This window comes from Doryrhamphus excisus, chromosome 18 (genome assembly GCF_030265055.1).
Source record: "Doryrhamphus excisus isolate RoL2022-K1 chromosome 18, RoL_Dexc_1.0, whole genome shotgun sequence".
NCBI classification, from domain to species: domain Eukaryota; kingdom Metazoa; phylum Chordata; class Actinopteri; order Syngnathiformes; family Syngnathidae; genus Doryrhamphus; species Doryrhamphus excisus.
In genome coordinates, this window is record NC_080483.1 from 9,662,825 (window position 1) to 9,683,266 (window position 20,442).

General features: G+C 39.3%; 1 protein-coding gene across 5 annotated transcripts in view; it reads left to right on the forward strand.

Annotated features, from left to right (window-relative positions):
• The window catches only part of kaznb (kazrin, periplakin interacting protein b), a 77,877-nt gene that overhangs the window by 11,982 nt on the left and 45,453 nt on the right, over window positions 1-20,442 (forward strand). For all 5 annotated transcript variants that reach the window (XM_058055756.1, XM_058055758.1, XM_058055755.1 and 2 more), the window contains one exon: window positions 3,681-3,847. In XM_058055756.1, the coding sequence (XP_057911739.1) occupies window positions 3,681-3,847 (167 nt within the window). The remainder of the gene's footprint in view (window positions 1-3,680; window positions 3,848-20,442) is intronic.

Here is a 20,442-nt window from a genome sequence, read left to right on the forward strand (position 1 = left end):
TATTTTTATTTTTATTTTTATTTTTATTTTTATTTTTATTTTTATTTTTATTTTTATTTTTATTTAGTGGACAAGGACTATTGTTTTGTTCAATTTCAGGGTCAAAACAGGTCTTCATATACAATTTTGAGCTTTGTGTTGCTGTCATTTCTCTGGGAGATTAATAAAGCACCCATCTATCTAATTGTTTGAAAATTCACATTCTCTCCGCCCTGATGCGTTCACTTGCGACAGTTTGATAGTGACACCATATTTGGAATTACAAGAGGAAGAAGAATCGGGCGTGTCTGCTCTCAGTGTGTGACAACATGTCATCTTCTTCCGAGGCAGCGTTGTCATTTGGTGGACGGGGGGGTGGCAAAGGTGGGCACCTTGTAAATTTTGAAGGCGAGATTGGAATCCAGTTGTCGGCTCTCTCGTCGTAAACATTTTATCCGCCTTTATCCTTGGCTGATTTGATGGCTGCGAGGGCCACTGTGTGCTCATTGTTGAAATACAAGACAAGGCTGGCCGAGACAAGCAGTTGTAAATCTTTGATGTTTCTCTTGACAAGTTAACCTTGGTGTGTCTTCTTTAATTAACCTCCAGAGCTGCTAATATATTGATGGCTCTTAAATCTCTCATATCATTATTTGTCGTCTTGACCAATTGAATCATACTGTCATTTGTTTCTAATATTGTGACCCTCTCATTTGGCTCATACCAATGATCAGTATATGATGTTAACTCTAGATCCTACATTATATATGTGCAGTGGAACCTTGGTCAGCATCATTAATTCTCTAAATCCAATTAATCCATTCCAGTATATAACATTCCAAAATATTAACACAAACACATTTTTTACATTTTACAGTTCAAAATGCATATTAATACATGTAAATGATGACTAAATGGGATAAATCAACATTTAAGGTTACTTTGACCTTCACTGTAGACGTGATTCTTGATGAATATCCCAAAGGACATAATGTACATTTGATTCATAATTTATATGCATTTAGAATTGTACTACTGTATGCATGTAAAAGTATAAGAGTCAACCGCTGATGACATCATAGACAGGTAATGCAACTCCCGGTTCTGGTTGCCATTTTGTTCGTCAGCTAATGGGATGGTAACAAGGAAGGACGTTTTCTGATCCCGCATTAATAACCCAACAAGATGTGCACCATATTGTGTGCTAGCCGGACAATGCATGCATTCATTCATTCATTTTCTACCGCTTTTCCTCGCGGAGGGTGCTGGAGCCTATCCCAGCTGTCTTCGGGCGAGAGGCGGGGTACACCCTGGACTGGTCGCCAGCCAATCACAGGGCACATATAGACAAACAACCATTCACACTCACATTCATACCTATGGACAATTTGAACCTAGCATGTTTTTGGATTGTGGGAGGAAAACGGAGTACCCGGAGAAAACCCGCGCATTCACGAGGAGAACATGCAAACTCCACACAGACATGGCCGAGGGTGGTATTGAACCCTGGTCTCCACTGTGTGTATATATACAGTATAAATGTAATATTGGAATTAATTCATAGATTTTTCCATCAAGCATACCACTTTTCCAATTCAAAGCGTTCAGAAAAATGTCGTTTCATTCAGTTTATTTTTGTTTATCATTTTGCAGTCGACTGGAAATATTTGCATCAAAAGATGAATACAAGACCGGGGAGTAACTTTTCAGCTCTTATTTTCAGGTATTTACATCTAGAAGCATGGATTTGAACCACCCTTTTTTTAGACTAATCTCTGTACTTTTTTGGCAAATTCCAGCCTTCCAGCTGTCCTTCCTATTCTTTTTGCTAATGAGTGGTTTGCATCTTCTGGTGTAGTCATTGTACAATACTTTTGTTTATGAAGTCTTCAATGAACAGTAGATAGTGATACCTCCACTCCTGCACTCTGCAGGTTGTTGCTGATGTCACTAACAGTTGTTTTAGGTTCTTTCTCTTGCATCGTTTCTGTCGTCAACTGCTGATGTTCTCCTTGGTCTACCTGTTAGACGTCTGTTACTTGGTACACAAGTGGATTCTTTCTTTTTCAGGACATTTCAAATGTTTTTTGTGGCTATGACTAGTGTTTGTGCAATGCTTCTGATTGATTTTCCACCTTTTCTCAGATTCACGATTGCTTGTTTTTCACCCAGACACAGACAGCTCTCTAGTTTTCTTGTTGATGTCTCTAAATGCGGACTTCACAGTCAAAACCAATCCTACTCAATTTGAAACTGAGCGTAGACAGTCAGTGCTATTTATTGATTGAATAAGCTTTGGAATAGGACATAACTGGGCAACAAAACACACCTGTCAGTCTTTTACTCACATGGAGAAGTGCTGGGTTCAAACAAAATGTGCTGTCTTCTAAGTAGATGTAAATATCTTGAAATAAAACCTGAAATGCTGCTCTCTGGTCTCATATTGGTCTTTTCAACTAAAAGTTGACAGCAAAAATAAAGAAATTGAGCTTGTGGTTACAATGCTTCTGGAGGACACTGTATATGCAGAGGTAGTTTTAAATAATAATCACTTCTTTAGGGCTGGAGTGGTTTGCGTGCAGGCCACACATCTAGGAGACATTAGTTCAATTCCATCTCTGTGTGGAGTTTGCATGTTCTCCCCGTGCATGCGTGGGTTTTCTCCGGGTACTCCGGTTTCCTCCCACATTCCAAAAACATGCTTGGTTAATTGGCGAGTCCAAATTGTCCATAGGTATGAATGTGAGTGTGAATGGTGTTTGTCTATATGTGCCCTGTGATTGGCCAGCGACTCTCGTGAGGATAAGCGATAGAAAATGAATGAATCACTTCTTTAACATGGAAAAAATATCACAATGTATTTTTACAGCAGTTTTCGGGACGCTGACAGTTTTTGTCATTAGACATCTGTATAAAAAATAAAAATGCATGCAAATCAATCAAACCAATTATTGATCCATCCCGGGGCCTAATAATAACAATAATAGCCAAATACTCCTCGAATTAGATTTTAGGCAATTTCCTTTAGTTTTTGTAATTAAGTTTATTGGATTGTGTAAACATTTAGACTTAAAAGAGTAAAAAAAAATAAATAAATATCCAGATCAGTCGTGTTTGATCATCATACCTAAGACAAAAGTGAAATATTGTTAAACTTTAGTTAAAAGCTTCCACACAGGCACCGACAATTCTGTAAAATGCTCCTTTTTATTGCTGGGAAACATAATTTTGCCTCACACACGCTTGTGTTAATGAAGTTATTGATTAAAAGAAAGATAAATTATCCGTCATTATATTAAACTGCGTTCTGGCTTGCTTCTCCTGACTTTGTGCGTCCCTGCTGAGAATTGTGACTTCGCATTAACATGACAATTCCCAGACTTAAAGGGGAACTTTGCACAGACCCAGGGAGACGAGGCTGCTGTGTTGAAACGGCCATTAACTGCAACGAGACATAATAGCATTATTACAGAGACGCTCCCCAGGAAGAATAATATCATATAATGGAGTGACTGTGGTTTTTCTGTGTCTTACTAATGGATTTAGCCTAATGATGCCCCTGTTGCCCAAAACGAGGGATTCATTTGATGAAAGTGGGCAGAGGAAGGCCTCATCGAGAGAATTCTCATTAGCGAGCGCAGCAACAAAAGCTCTGTGTTAGGAGATAAGACGTCTCTCATGCAGTTTGTCTCTTTTCACAGCCGTCCAGTCTCTCAACAGTCTCAATGACCAGATAGCTCAGTTCATGGTCACTCGGCCGTGGGTCCTTGACCATCAGGACCAGAACCAGGACTTCATGTCGGGGAAGACTGGTGACACCTTGACCAAGTCCATGACCCTCATGAGACACCTGCTCATGGACGCACAGGTACTACAGTCTGTCATTTACCTAATACTATGACCTACCAAGTACCTTTCTTGTCTGTCGGAACAAAATGTATTTTGGAACATTGGGATAGTAAAGTCAAGACCGACCGGTAGGGGAAGAGCCACATCATGTTGTAGAGAATAGGTCTCTCAACTGGCCTGGGAATGCTTCAGGATCCACTGGGAGGGGCTGGAAAAAGCAGAAGATTGATGGATGGATGGGTGGGATAGTCAAAGTGTATATGGTAATGGTAATGGTAATGGTTTTATTTCATTTGAACATGCATCAGATTACAATTGAATGCATCACATAATCAGTTCACAGTTCCACATGTCCAAAAGGAGTAGGAAGAAGCAAAGCTTATTAAATCCTACCCCTCCATCTGGTACTTTTACAATCAGTAACTGTTACATTTGTTCACTTCCTGCTTTCCTAATATAATTTAAGTTTTTACATTTTTTTTTATTATTATTCTTTTTATCACGTACCAAAGTACGAGGTGATATGACCATACAATGACATAATGTGTACCATAGTAAGTGTCAATATAGTGATATGTATAGCACATCATGACTGGTTCAAGACTCTTCATCCTTGTATTTAGCAAACATCAACTGCTTGTATTGTTTCTTGAATTGACTCATCGTTGTGCATTGTTTGAGGGTCTTACTCAATCCATTCCAGTCCTAGCATATACGTGTTTCAAATTTAGTTCTTCAATGCCTTCTTCCCCTTGTATATAATAAGACTACCAAAAAAGTAAATAACATTTGCTTTGGTTAGCGTGTTTTTTGGTTAACATAAAAAATTTAGGCCAAAATTCTGCCTGTCTTTATGTACATTTTGTATATATACAATATGGTGTGCATCTTCTTGTGTTGTTAAAACACTGTGTGAGTGTTCAGGTATTTTTATACCTCACCCTTGTTAGCATCCAATTACCTTGCTAGTACATGGATACAGGAACCGGAGGTCAGCTCTGTTGCCTGTCTATGATGAACAGACTTTGTAGCTGTTTACTATCTAACTCATGTTAACACAAAACAACAGGTTTTTATAGTTTTTGTAAAGACACCAGCTTTGCGTCTTTTATGAAATGCTATCACTTCCAGCTCCATTTTGGGTTATTTTGCAGCCTTGATCAAAAGAAAAGCAGGGACCTGAGGTGAGAAACACTATTGAATTCAAGAAGTAACTAATGCCAAAAACACAAGTTTGTTTTGATCTCGCTGCTGCATTGTCTCTTGTCACAACTTTAGTGTCGATAATAGTACTTTTTGACGATGCCAGTGTAACTTAATACATTTAGATTATATATTTTTAACTACTTATATATTAACAAATATGATATTAAGAAAAACACAAAATAAGTATATTGCATTTATTAATTTATTAATAAATAATTGTATTTAAATGTTTATTGATGTTTAATTTTATATAATTTTATTTGTTGTTATTTTTTTTACAGTAATCTCATGTTTATTATGGTTAATTGGTTAAAGAACATATGGGAATTTCCGCTATTTCTTATTTACAGTGAAGAAAATAAGTATTTGAACACCCTGCTATTTTGCTATTTCTCCCACTTAGAAATCATGGAGGGGTCTGAAATTTTCATCGTAGGTGCATGTCCACTGTGAGAGAGATAAACTAAAAAGAAAAATCCAGAAATCACAATGCATGATTTTTTAACAATTTATTTGTGTGATACAGCTGCAAATAAGTATTTGAACACCTGTGTATCATCTAGAATTCTGACCCTGAAAGACCTGTTAGTCTGCCCATTAGAAGTCCACCTGCACTCCATGTATCATCCTGAATCAGATGCACCTGTTTGAGGTCGTTAGCTGCATAAAGACACCTGTCCACCCCATACAATCAGTAAGACTTTAACTTGTAACATGGCGAAGACCAAAGAGCTGTCCAAAGACACCAGAGACAAAATTGTACACCTCCACAAGGCTGGAAAGGGCTACGGAGCAATTACCAAGCAGCTTGGTGAAAAAAGGTCCACTGTTGGAGCTATCATTAGAAAATGGAAGAAGCTAAACATGACGGTCAATCTCAATCGGAGTGGAGCCCCATGCAAGATATCACCTCGTGGGGTCTCAATGATTCTAAGAAAGGTGAGGAATCAGCCCAGAACTACACGACAGGACTTGGTCAATGACCTGAAAAGAGCTGGGACCACCGTTTCCAAGGTTACTGTAGGTAATACAGTAAGACGTCATGATGTGAAATCATGCATGGCACGAAAGGTTCCCCTGCTTAAACCAGCACATGTCAAGGCCCGTCTTAAGTTTGCATATGACCATTTGGATGATACAGAGGAGTCATGGGAGAAAGTTTTATGGTCAGATGAGACCAAAATAGAACTTTTTGGTCATAATTCCAATAAGCGTGTTTGGAGGAAGAAGAATGAAGAGTACAATCCGAAGAACACCATCCCTACTGTGAAGCATGGGGGTGGTAGCATCATGCTTTGGGGGTGTTTTTCTGCACATGGGACAGGACGAGTGCACTGCATTAAAGAGAGGATGACTGGGGCCGTGTATTGTGAGATTTTGGGGAACAACCTCCTTCCCTCTGTCAGAGCATTGAAGATGGGTCGTGGCTGGGTCTTCCAACACGACAACGACCCGAAGCACACAGCCAGGAAAACCAAGGAGTGGCTCCGTAAGAAGCATATCAAGGTTCTAGCATGGCCCAGCCAGTCTCCAGACCTGAACCCAATCGAAAATCTTTGGAGGGAGCTCAAACTCCGTGTTTCTCAGCGACAGCCCAGAAACCTGACTGATCTAGAGAAGATCTGTGTGGAGGAGTGGGCCAAGATCCCTCCTGCAGTGTGTGCAAACCTGGTGAAAAACTACAGGAAACGTTTGACCTCTGTAATAGCAAACAAAGGCTACTGTACCAAATATTAACATTCATTTTCTCAGGTGTTCAAATACTTATTAGCAGCTGTATCACACAAATAAATTGTTAAAAAAATCATGCATTGTGATTTCTGGATTTTTCTTTTTAGTTTATCTCTCTCACAGTGGACATGCACCTACGATGAAAATTTCAGACCCCTCCATGATTTCTAAGTGGGAGAAATAGCAAAATAGCAGGGTGTTCAAATACTTATTTTCTTCACTGTATAAATGAAATATATTCATAGTTACAGCATAGTAAACCTGTTTATGACCTTCTAAATATAATTTTTTTACATTATTAGAGCCCTCCAGTCATGAAATAGCACCCCTATACACCTTTACACTCATATGACCCAATATAGTAGATATAATAAGAGTAAATAAGCCATTTAAGACATGAGTACATAAATACTATGTGTTCCCTAGGGGAGCTGAGTGATGGATGGACAGGAAGTGATGTCAGGATTCAGAGTTGATTTTTAGCTTGCCTTGTTTTACAGCTTAACCCTAATCCTAACCCTAACATCATTACATAAATCATCCTTTTAAATATAATAATTATTCTTTGCCTGAGCTTCGGATCATTGCTGATATGTAGGTTATTCTTTCAATTAAGAGCTAAGGTTTTTTTAGTGCTTCTTTTTTATCTTATTTGTTTTATCGAGAACTATGTTCTTTCAGTTTGTAACGTTAACCTTACCCTTATCATGTTTGGACCATCTTTCCTGATGTATGGCTCTACACTTTGTGGTGGTCCGTAACCTCCATCACTGTCTTGCATGATGGATCCTCATTCTCCTGCCCATTTATATCCTATGAGTCATTCAGTGTTGATTCTCCCTTCCCTTTCTGCCTTTGCAAAGCATACTAGTTAGATGGATTTGTCAGAATGATTAAAAAAAAAAAAATCTCACCATGGGATTCTGACAGGAGACTGATTGTTACTATGACGACAGCCACCAGCAGTTGTTTACAGTCTGTGTAATTCTGGCATCACATCAAATTCAAACTCAACTTGCCAGCTTAATCTTTGTTATTAAAATGTTGCTGCATGTACCTTTGGTTATTACTAATCACAGCACGAATGAAAGAGTCTGAGCCAAATAAAACTAAAATAGATTGGCCTGATGAGTCTTGAGAATTTAGGCAGTTTTGTGTGGTAAAATATTCAGTTGATTTACCCCTGAAATCATATAAAAAATAAACCCCCTGATGGAAAAGTGTTGTTCAGTTCAACAAATGTTTCATTTTCCAGTCAGTCACACCTTGAGCAGATCCTTGAATGTCCAACTTTGACCCTTTATAGTTATTTAAAAAAAACAAAACAAAAAAACATCTGTCGAAGCCGTTTGGTTTGTATATATCAGTTGTGGTTGGGTTGTCTGTGTTGCCATGGAAACCGGTAGTCCTGATCTGGATGACTACCCGCGTCTCTCGGCAGACTAAAGGTGTTCACCTCAATCAGTCTGAGAATTTTGACGATATATGAAAGAGCTTCTCGTTCTCGGCGTGAGAATGCTGCAGCGAATGTGTTTTTTTTCCACCAGTCATTATTTATATTTCATTTTCATTGAATTCATATTTTATTCTAGTGGAACTTGTTTCGACAACCCTCGGACTGGCTAACTGACGTTGACATAAGCGGTTGTCGACTTAACTAACTGTCAGTAATGTTACTCAAATTTTCAGTGAGACACACAAGCACCAGACTTGATTAGGGGAACTACAGCCTTTTTATTGCAGGTTTGAATGATCTCACAACAGGCACAATAATCCCTAACACAGGATTACTGTTGAAGCCGTAACCCATGCCCATGATGTCACTTCTTGTCCTTCCCCGATTCTGACCCCCAGCACCGGAATACATTTACAGCAACACACATGATTACAAGTATTATCGTATTTGTATTGCTTAAATGGCTTATTTGCTCTTATTATGTCTATTATATTGGGTAATGCGAGTGTAAAGGTGACTATAGGGGTGTTATTTTGACATCTCAAGGGCTCTAATGCTTAAAACTGTTTAGAAAGTCAAAAGGTTTCCTGTGCTGTAACTATGAAAATATTCCATACTTCATGAAAATGTCTGGAAACAATTAAGCACGATAAACAAAGTATTAGTGTATATACAGTTTTTAAATATATAAAAGTGACGCTTCGCTTTAGTTTTACTGCGTCAACGAAGTCCCTAAGACTTGGTATCGAGAATCACATTGGATGAACGCGTATGAAAGCCATGCAGCACGAACAAGGCATCAAGTGGTCCATTAGTCCAGTTTTATTGCACCGCTAATGCTGCAGGATGCCGTCTCTGCACGACTCAAACCTAAATAATTCAGGAGACATTTCAGGCGCTGTGTTCGCAACAGGCATGAGCCCCGGCATTAAATGCGTCGCAGAAAGGACGCCGGCGCAGCTTATCCTTCACATCGCAACTTTTTATTAGATTTATTCTTCGAACATCTTCAACCAGCCGCCCTTGTTTCGCTTTAAAGTCCTCTCAAAGAGCGAATTTTCTGCAGAGACCAGACGAGTGTGCGATCAAAGACGGGGGATTGTTGTTATCAGAGGCATTTCAGTTCCCTGTTGACCTCGGATGGGATTTTGAACGCGCCGCTTGTGAGGGAGTGCAGCAAATATAAATGACTTTGTATCTGAAAGCAATTACTGCGGAAGGCATTGGGCACAGCGCTGCATCTCTCAGCTTCTGCTGCTTGACCTGGCACACATGCAGCCGGCCTGCCATGTTGGTGGGAAACAACATAGCTATGGAGGAATGGTTATGAATGTGGACTGTCACTGAAGGGCAGCAGGTTTGATTCCGCACAGGTAGTCACAGAAGAAATTTGTGTGTGTGGCACCTAATTCCCAGGGATTAATTAATTATATCCATTCATTTTCTACCGCTTTTTCCTCACGAGGGTTGCGGGGGTGCTGGAGCCTATCCCAGCTGTCATTGGGCGAGAGGCGGGGTACACCCTGGACTGGTCGCCAGCCAATCACAGGGCACATATAGACAAACAACCATTCACACTCACATTCATACCTATGGACAATTTGGAGTCGCCAATTAAGATAGCTTTTAAGCTAGTTTAAGCTAGTTTTTGGAATGTGGGAGGAAACCGGAGTACCCGGAGAAAACCCACGCATGCACGGGGAGAACATTCAAACTCCACACAGAGATGTGAATTAATTATATACTAGATATATTTAACTTTTCTTTTTATTATTTAATAATGACTTGGCCTGCATGAAAAAGTAAGGACAACTTTGCTATACTGGTAATCTCCCAAGCTTTTATTGTAAACAATAGTGCAGGAATTTCACACCGACACCTAGCGCAATCAACATAAGCACATGGTGGTAGATAACGCTGCTGGGTGCTGACCACTCATGATACTTCAAATGCAGCTACTGCCATCATAATAAAATAAATACATCACAAGGTTTTATCTGGTGCTAATTACCGCCGGCAGTTATTTGCTTTTGTCCACCATCGAGGTGTTAATTGGAGCATTTCAAGCAAATGAGGTAACATATGGTAAGTAAAGATAAGGACATCCTTTCCGTGATGCTAGTGTAATTATACTCAATATAGCATCCTGTTTGGGCCTCATAGGATTAGCATGTCACAGTTGATTTATAGCAGCTGGAGCTGGAAATTATATTTGTACTGCTGTCTCCAAATAGTTGTCGGTAGATGCCTTGTGGGACACGTTGTGGTCGTCTACAACGATGTATCTTTGCAGTGATGTTAAATCTTGCTAGCTTGTGCGGGTTTTGTTGGTTAAATGATGAATTCAGAGCATCATGTAACCCGCAGAGGACATGTTAACTGAATGAAAATAAGATGCAGTAAAGAGGATGAAGAACATGATCACACTTGATTTAAGTCTGTCATGTGTCATGAAACACATTGCGCTCCTCATCCTCCTTTAGATATGATTACAATATCTCTCCCAGTTTGTGCTTGCTTGGCTGTGGTGCTCCGCTACGCCTGCATGTTCCGCACATTAGGAACCCTGTTACCCTGAATGCATCGCCATGCATAATCGTGCATCGACTGGCGCTGCTGCTGCTGCTGCCAGATTACTAAAATCCTAAATCTTTTTACTAGTCAGCGGAGGGCCATTCCTATTCCGTCATGAATCTTTTGGAGATTTTTTGGATGGGGCAGCCAGATGGTGTTTTAATGAACTCCTCAGAAGATTGATGTGTGTCCTTTTGCAAGGCAGGTGCTTTGCAGGAGAGTGTGAGCCAAGCAAGAAGTGTAGTTTGTGTGTTGAAGATGATAAAGGACACACTCGCATTGATGTCAAGCACATCCAGGCTTTGCCCCCGGTGCCATCAACTCATAACACAGCACTATATTACTGCAACTTACTTGATTTTGTGCATTATGTTGATTCATTCTGTAATGCAAGGTGGAGATTGTCTACAGTATGTTTGCGCCTGTGCTCGTGCATGAGCGCATGTACCTTGCACTTTGACTTTGGATTATTTCGTTTATTTCTATTTTGCAAGGTGGTAATTATCATTTTATAACTGGTGGAAGGAGCAATCACTTAAATCATTTGACACTTCATGTGTATGAAGGAGCACACTGTGGGCTTTGACTTATTGGATTAATTTAAGTTTATTTATATTGTGCAATGTGGTAATTATCATTAATAACTGGTGGAAGGAGTGATCACTGAAATCATTTGACAATTGTAAATCATGTGTATGAAGGAGCACACTGTGGGCTTTGACTTTGTGAATTATTTTACGTTTATTTCTATTATGCATTGTGGTAATTATCATTAATAACTGGTGGGAGGAGTGCTTGCTTAAATCATTTGACACTTGTAAATCAAGTGTATGAATGAGCACACTGTGGGATGTGACTTTGTGGATTATTTCAAGTTTATTTCTATTATGCAATGTGGTAATTATCATTAATAACTGGTGGGAGGAGTGCTCGCTTAAATCATTTGATACTTGTAAATCATGTGTATGAATGAGCACACTGTGGGATGTGACTTTGTGGATTATTGTAAGTTTATTTCCATTATGCAATGTGGTAATTATCATTAATAACTGGTGGGAGGAGTGCTCGCTTAAATCATTTGACACTTGTAAATCATGTGTATGAATGAGCACACTGTGGGATGTGACTTTGTGGATTATTTTACGTTTATTTCTATTATACAATGTGGTAATTATCATTAATAACTGGTGGGAGGAGTGCTTGCTTAAATCATTTGACACTTGTAAATCATGTGTATGAATGAACACACTGTGGGATGTGACTTTGTGGATTATTTTGAGTTTTTATATTTCTTTCTGTCTGCATGGTTGTAGAGTGGTGGGCATGCAGGCCACACAGCTAGGAGACCGGGGTTCAATTCCCCGCTCGGCCATCTCTGTGTGGAGTTTTCATGTTTTCCCTGTGCATGCGTGGGTTTTCTCCGGGTACTCCGGTTTCCTCCCACATTCCAAAAACATGCTAAGCTAATTGGCGACTCCAAATTGTCCATAGGTATGAATGTGAGTATGAATGGTTGTTTATATGTGCCCTGTGATTGGCTGGTGACCAGTCCACGGGGAACCCTGCCTCTCGCCCGAAGATTAAGTTCTGTTTCAGAAGTTGGTGGTAATCATTAATAGCTGGCGGGAGGAGCAGTCTACGTTGCACTTGTGTTCGTGCCAGAGTGATTTCACAGTGAACATTATGTACTATATAATGTTTAACTGTTGGGAGGAGTGATTACTTTGATTATTTAACATACTAATGTTGGGCACTCATACAGGTGTGCATACACAAGCAATCGTGCCGAGCCCAGGCCCACCTCCTGAGTGTACGGTACTTAATCTTGCTTTGAAATTATGAAATGCAATTTGTCAACCCCCTCCCTGATAACACAACACAATCAAACATATGCTACTATGCCCCCCCCCCCCCAAAAAAAGAAGCCCCGTACACAATGAAAGGGAAAATTTTGCAAGGTTGCTGGAGAGTGTTACTGAATTATTCATCACGTCTGTCAAATACAATATATGGTAATTAGTTTGCCTGCATGCAAAAAGCTGTTAAAAAGGGAAGAGTGAACATTATATTTTTTAGTTTTGCATGGTGCTTAGTCTAAAATGCTGCCTCCTAATCCCTCACAGCTCCCCAAGCCAGACAAAAGCGTGGTTTGGGACTCCAGCTAATTTAGCATGCAGATGAATTCAATCCCCAGCTTCTTATTAAACACTTTTTACTTGCGCACTCTTACAAGAAGAATACACGGGAGCCACTGGATTTTGAAAAAAAAAAAAAAAAGTGTATCATTGTCTCAATACACCTTTACATAACTGTTCCTGTTATATACTGTATGTTGTGGTACTGAATATTTAAAGTCGTGGTGCCCTCTAACCGTATTACTGCAGTTCTCCTGACTCTGTGGATTAATTCAAGTCTGTGTATTTATTAAGTAAACTTAGAGATTGGCTGGCTGGAGGAGATATGGCATTAATCTTAATCATAATCATAGGGCACATGTATGTCTTTCGCATGTTGTTGTTTGTGAGTGAGCGTACATGGGCTTTGTGACGTACATAAAGTTTTTCTGTTTATTTCTGTTGTGCAAAAGATGATTGTTGTCATTAATAAGTGGTAAGAAGAATTACATTAATCATATGACACATCCACATTGGGATTGTGTGTGGGTGAGCGCACTGTGAGCTTTGACTTTATGGATTATTTTGTGTCATTCTGTGTATCTAGAGAATAAAATACAGGTTATCATTGATAGCTGGAGCGATCATCAAATGACCCACCTGTTAAAACTGTGGTCATGCATGAGTGATCATACCTTGGGCTTAGTGACTTATCTCAAATCTTTCTGTTTATTTAATTTATATTTCCGTCAGGATGCTCCACTGTGTCTGCCGTCATAACAGAGAGGCGTGCTTGCTCTGGGGTGCATGCGTTACACACCAAAAAATGTAACAAAATTAATGAAATAAATTAGTTCCCACCGTTAATGTGTTATTTTTGACAGCCCAATTAATAACTGGTGGGAGGAACGATCACATTAACCATATGACACATCTACGTTGCACCCGTGCTTGTATGTGAGCTAGCGTACTGTGGCCTTTGACTTTATGGATCATTTTGATTCATGTATTTATTGGTCTTATTTTTTCTTGTGTGTAAAGTGGGGGTTATCATTGATAACTGGAGGGTAGCGCAATCCAAAAGAAGTGCAAGATGACTGTTAAAAACATTAAAAACAGGCTGGAGGAGCGATTCAAGTTATCATATGAAACATACACCTCAAGTCTTACTGTTCATTTTAATTGTTGCAAGGTATTGGTTATTATCAATAACTGGCGGAAGAAGCAGTCACTATACATATTGACCTTGTTTGTGTACTGTAGCACATGTGCGTAAGCATTGACTTTGTGGCTTCCTTTTAGGCGTTTATTTCTGTTGTGCAAAGTGGCAACTATGATCAATAACTGTCTGAAAAGGTTCCCTCTACCAATTGATCATACGTATGACACGTCTATGTTATGCCTTTACCATACCAAGGTATTTGTGCATTAATTCCAGTCTTTCTGTTTGTTTCTGTTATGCAAGGTGGCAGTTAAGATTAATAACTGGCGGGAGGGCTTTTGGCGTCACATTTGCCCAAGCGTGGCCCAGTCGGACTGCTGCCTTAGTGGCGTTGAGGTTGTGCAGTGGCAAAATCAACTTCCTGTACAACTTCAATTACATTGGTGCACCGAGCAGCCATATTGCTCTAATTAAAATAATCAAAGTCCTGCTGTCAGCTTGGCACTTCTTCAGCGCTGTTGTGGCTTGGGCTTAATTGCTTTTGCATTTTAATGTGCGGGTTATCTGTGTGTGTGTGTGTGTGTCTGAGAGGGAGCGCGAGCAGGTGTGTGTTGTGGATATGAAAGGCTATTCCATATCCCAGCAGAAAGCTCAGCCGGAGAAAAGAGTGTGTCGTTTTCTGCTGAGTGCGGTCATCACTGCTGCTTTTACCGCACTCGTGAACATCTTTCAATTTCGTCCTTCTGAACGTCGACATGCTTTGCTTTTACGCGCTTTTTTCATCTTCACTGTGTATGTTCCTCTTGCTATTTGCAACAATGTTTTATCTGCGTCATCTTTCCTAAAAGATTGTTATTCTATTACAGAGTATTGAGTCATTCCCCAATAAGACTAAACTCATCATCAGATTAAAAAAAAAAAAATTAATGTCACATGGATATACTCATATTTTCATACTGAGGTAATTGTTTTCAGAAAATACTATTTTAATTAGAATTTGTTTTAATGTTTATTAAAAGTTTCATTTTCATAATAAAATGAATACATTTTACTGAAAGAACAACATTTCTTTCAAGAATTACATTTGTCACATAAATAATGTGGTTAAATGAGAATAAAGTAATATTTCTTTAAAATGTAATTTTTATGAGAATAATGTTGTGTTTATCGAATAAAAAAGTAACATTTTAAGAGTAACATCAGATTTTGACATTAAAATAAAATTTTTATGAAAATATTATTTTCATAGAATGTCATGGATAAAGTGGTATTTATATGAAGTAAAAAAGTAATATTTTGTGAATAGCCCTTCTTGTGTCTGTAAAATTCTATTTGTATCAGAAGAGAGACTTTTTTCTTTAAATTCAGATTTTCAAGGGAATAAATTCATTAATATTATCAGAATAAACCTGGCTAACCTTTAAAAGCACGAAAAACAAACAACAAAAAACTAATATTTTATAATTATATTATAATATAATAATAATATTATCAAACTGATGACAAATTTATTTATTTATTCTAAGAAAAAACAATAATATTTTGGGAATAATGTCCTAAAAAATTTCCTATAATTACCAATAAACACTTGGAATGTCATATGAGAAAAAAATATTTAATATTTTGAAAATTTAGTCATTCTGTATTTTTATGAGGTACATTTGTAGATACATTATGCAGTTGCTGTTATTACAGGAAAGAAAAACCAACCTAAGGGGCATCCTTGGCAGAGGTAATAATTGGACACATTTCTCTCCTTGCAATCGGTGAGAGCGTGCACGGATTGTTAGCATTGTGTGTTTACTTCTGGAATAAATAATAATTGTCACCAAGGTAGCTGAGTTGACTTCAGCCTGAAAATCAATAGGCTTGCCATCACACACACACACACACACACACACACACGTATGCACACACTGTCAAGGTGATTACGTCCTCATTGATACACCGAAGCAGACCATGTCTTTGTCACATATAAATGAGTTTGTTCTCATTGCTACGACGCGTGCTCAAGAGGAAAGAGATTAGTGTCTGGAATCAACGGCTAAAAGGCCAAAGGTTCCACTACAGTTTTACTTTTCAGTTTTTGTTCGAGTATAATTCACTAAAAAGGCCTATTGAGAGAGAAAAACCTTTAGTTTTGCGTGGAATAAGCTGAATGTTTTAAGAAAAAAGGCTGGATGTTTCTTCGTAGCCCAAATCGCCCATCCCTCTCCTCAGCAAACATCCAATCACTCAGCTTTGTATTAGGAATTTCTTTAAAAATAGTGTCTTTTTATGTCAACATCCTGAATCCTGGAAATAAGAAAACAATACATGAAATATTCCACGACTAAAGCGTTTTACAAAAAAAATATTCCTAATATTATAACAATAACTTTATATCTGTTTGCATTATAAGAATAAAGTTGTATTTTTACACTCAAGAGACATGTAGTGTTGTGCAGAATTTGTGGCCCAAAAGCCAGTTATTTTCCCCCAAAAACCTTTTTATTGTAAAAGAGCAAATCCATTAATCCGTCCATTTTGTGTGCCACTTATCCTCATGAGGGCTGCGGGGGTGCTGGAGCCTATCTCAGCTGTCTTCTGGCGAGAGGTGGGGTACACCCTGGACTGGTCGCCAGCCAATCACAGGGCACATATAGACAAACAACCATTCACACTCACGCATTGGTGCATTTAACCCTCTTGGACCTTCCTTGTTTCATGTGTTTTTGTAACAGATTCTTCCTTTTGTCTTATAATGAACCATATCAAAGTATGGAACCTGATCATGTGATGGCATCAACAGCCTAGTGTTTCATTATATCACGTCGCTATTGGGTTTAAAAAAAAAGCTAAGCATCCCTTTGTATGGAGGAATAGTCGATATTCTATTAACTCAGGCAGACACTCATGGTTTATCAATAGCTCTTGTTAACGCCACGCCCCCCCATACACTTAAAACTGAAGCCATTAACAAATGTGCACACTAACAACACAACAACACATTTAAAAGTGGAGTGCTGCTGCCTTGCCCAGCACAAAACAATGCGTGACTTTGTGTGGTGGGTGGGGGCTAGGGTGAATGGGGGCTAGGGTGGATGGGGGTGGGGGCATCAATAATTATGCATCCTTTTAAAGTGTTTGTGCAGTTATTGATGTGTATCTGGGACACGCCGCGACCTTTGACCCCCTTAAGTCATCATTTCCTTACATTCCACACAGTAAAAGCATCACGTCTCTGAAGTTGTTTGAGATTTGGAATAACAATGTTATGATGTGGAATAGAAATCTGAAATAATAATAATTGTGTCCTTATATCACAGGCCGACTTCGTTTATGCACCAGTGCACTAATCAGGGTCAGTCTAGACATTGATAATGATCAGCTCATCTGACATGCTAGCGGCGGTACACAACGATGCTTCTGTTTTGGTTACAGCAGGGGTGTCTAAAGTGCGTTTTTCAATTTTTATCAGGCCCTCGGCATATAGTAAAAAATAAATTCATAATAATGAGATACATGCAATTGGAAGGTATTCACAATGTTTACAGCCTTATTTTCCCTCTAACGTCCACACTGTGGAAACTGTGATTTTTTTCCCTGGACACAATAAGGCCTTGATGCTTCACCATACTGAACAAACTGTATCTTAACAAAGTTGTGCGTCTCAAACACTTGTCAGTCCTGTCCTTGTCCGTCCCTGATGAGAATAGCAATGAGAGTGATGCATCATTCACGCAAGCAGTGTTGTCATACTTTGTAAATGAAGTGTCAAATGCACATTTAACATTTGCAGCATCTCAGCAAAGGTTTCAGGTATGATTCATGGTGGGTGGGGGCGAACTTTACTATCAAAAGTCATTTTTGCCCCCCTTCCACTCATGAAAAATAGTCTGCGGCCAAAGAAATAACAGAAGTTTTAATTTTTTTTTAATAATGTAATGTCATATACAGAAACATAGCCCAATTTAATATACAAAAACCTAGTCTTGCAGCTTAACAGCTTTTAAGAAGTAACGTTTCTTGACAAGTCCATTTCATGTGCTCTAATCCTTTTCAACCAAAGCACTTGGACTTGAAAAAAAACTACATTAGTGCCCAGTGCCGTAGCTGAAATAAATATTTTTGTTTCTGAAAAATAATAGCCTATTAAATGCTAGCGTTCTCGTCTGTTTAATGTGGCTTCTGTTTCTGAAGGTTGATCCTGATCTTCCCTATGTCGGAGGCAGTAAGATGTAACTTTGATCTTCAGACAGGAATATAGATTCTAATTTGTGAGGCGTTGGTGATATCGATGAGTTTTCTTTTTTGGGAATCCACACTCCAAAAGCGTCCAGAAGCTGAGGGCGATAGACGTAGATGTGACGAATATTTAAACTTTTTCAAATGTGATGAACTCCAAGATAACTGTGCAACAATATATTAATTCATTCATTTTCTACCGCTTATCCTCACAAGGTTCGGAAGGGGTGCTGGAGCCTATCCCAGCTGTCTTCAGGCGAGAGGTGGGGCACACCCTGGACTGGTCGCCAGCCAATCACAGGGCACATATAGACAAACAACCATTCACACTCACATTTATACCTATGGACAATTTGGAGTCGCCAATTAACCTAGCATGTTTTTGGAATGTGGGAGGAAACCGGAGTACCCGGAGAAAACCCACGCATGCACGGGGAGAACATGCAAACTCCACACAGAGATGGCCGAGGGTGGGCAACAATATATGTCAAAATAAAATAATATATAGATAATATGTTATAAGTAATTAAAATAAACATTTTTAAAATAAACGGCTCCAGACCTGCAGGTTGGCTACCCTACCTAATCCTGTCTGTACCTCATAGTACCTAGTAGTACTTGCTTTTGCCAATGGAAAAGCAAGTCATTAGTGAATAGAGCAGAGCAGCCCAAAGTGAGTGTCCATGTCTAAAGTGGTGTTGTTTTCCTGTTCATTTTCAATGACAACTGAGGCCAAAGTACTCGGAAATGTGAAAGCCAAGCTGCGTCAATAGACAAAGGTGATAACAACAAATAACATTTTTTTTACTGAGTCACTTTGGGTAATGATGCTTTTATCAAAACTCAGAGTGGTGTCCTTAAAAAGGTGACTCAGTTTAGCTGGGCCAATAATCAACATCTCAGTTTTGTTAGGGTTTAAGAGTAAAAAGTTACAGGACATCCTTTGTTTATTATCAATGAGACGCGCCTCGAGGTTAGTGCAGTCTTGTGGGGTAGTTAACTTTAAGGGCACATATAATCGAGTGTCCTCGGAATAAGGGGGAATGATGTCACCGAGCGTCAGCATGTAAATATTGAACAGAAGAGGACCTAGAACTGATCCTTGTGGGACTCCGCAAGTGACACCACGGTACTCAGAGGTCTAAGCCAAGAAAGTACCGGACCGGTGGCACCAATATGCGTTTTAAGTAGGGGTGCTCCGATCGATCAATGATCGGCATCGGCCGATAACATTGAAAAAGCATGGTATCGATATCGATACTTACTCTAAAAGGCCAATCCCCTCAGCCATGTGTGGAACTTCCTTTCTTTGTGAGAGTGACATAAATTTTGCACCCTGCAAAACGTGCCTCAAAAACCGTGTCACCAGGGTGGCGCTTTGAAAAGCTTGAGATTGGTGCAGCATTTGGGGGTGCGAGTTTGAGGCTCGCGATGCTATCATATGTCGGGCAGCGGCTACAAAGCACCGGTCCCAACCCGCTGTACTTGCATGTGTGGGCAAAATTTGGGGATAAGTCCCGCCTCAGTACGGATTTGGGAGCATGCAGACACTATGTAGCAGGAGGAACTTTTGTTGTGTGCGGGCTTATGTATGTTTTTTTTCTACCTAATTATGTATTTTTTACCTTGTGTGACTTATACTCCGAAACGACTTATAGTCCAGAAAATACGGTAATATGTGAATGAATGAGGTAACACCAAAACTATTTGTGGCGGTCCAAATTAATTTATGGAGGTCCACCACAAATGAATGACTGACTGTATGGGAAACAGTGATTTAACCGTTGTCAGTGAGGAAACTATTGGATTAAGTCACAAAAGCTGTACGTCTCAAACACTTGTCAGTTTATCCCTCGCTGCCATGGTGATGGCAATGCATCATTCATGCTAGGAGTGTTGTCATACTTTATAAATGAAGTGTCAAACGCACATTTAACATTTGCAAGCTGTTTTGTTTGCGTGAGACAAGACTTTTTTTTGTTAGTTTGCTAGCAAGAATCCAGTCTTACTGTTCCCCATTGCACTTCTATGGGCCTCTCTCTGTCTCGCTGTCTGTCTTCTATTCAGAGCTAAGTTTACACTCGCAGTTGAAAAGTTTTCCCCCTTGGGCGCCTTGAGCCTGCGCCAACCCCAAAACCCACCCA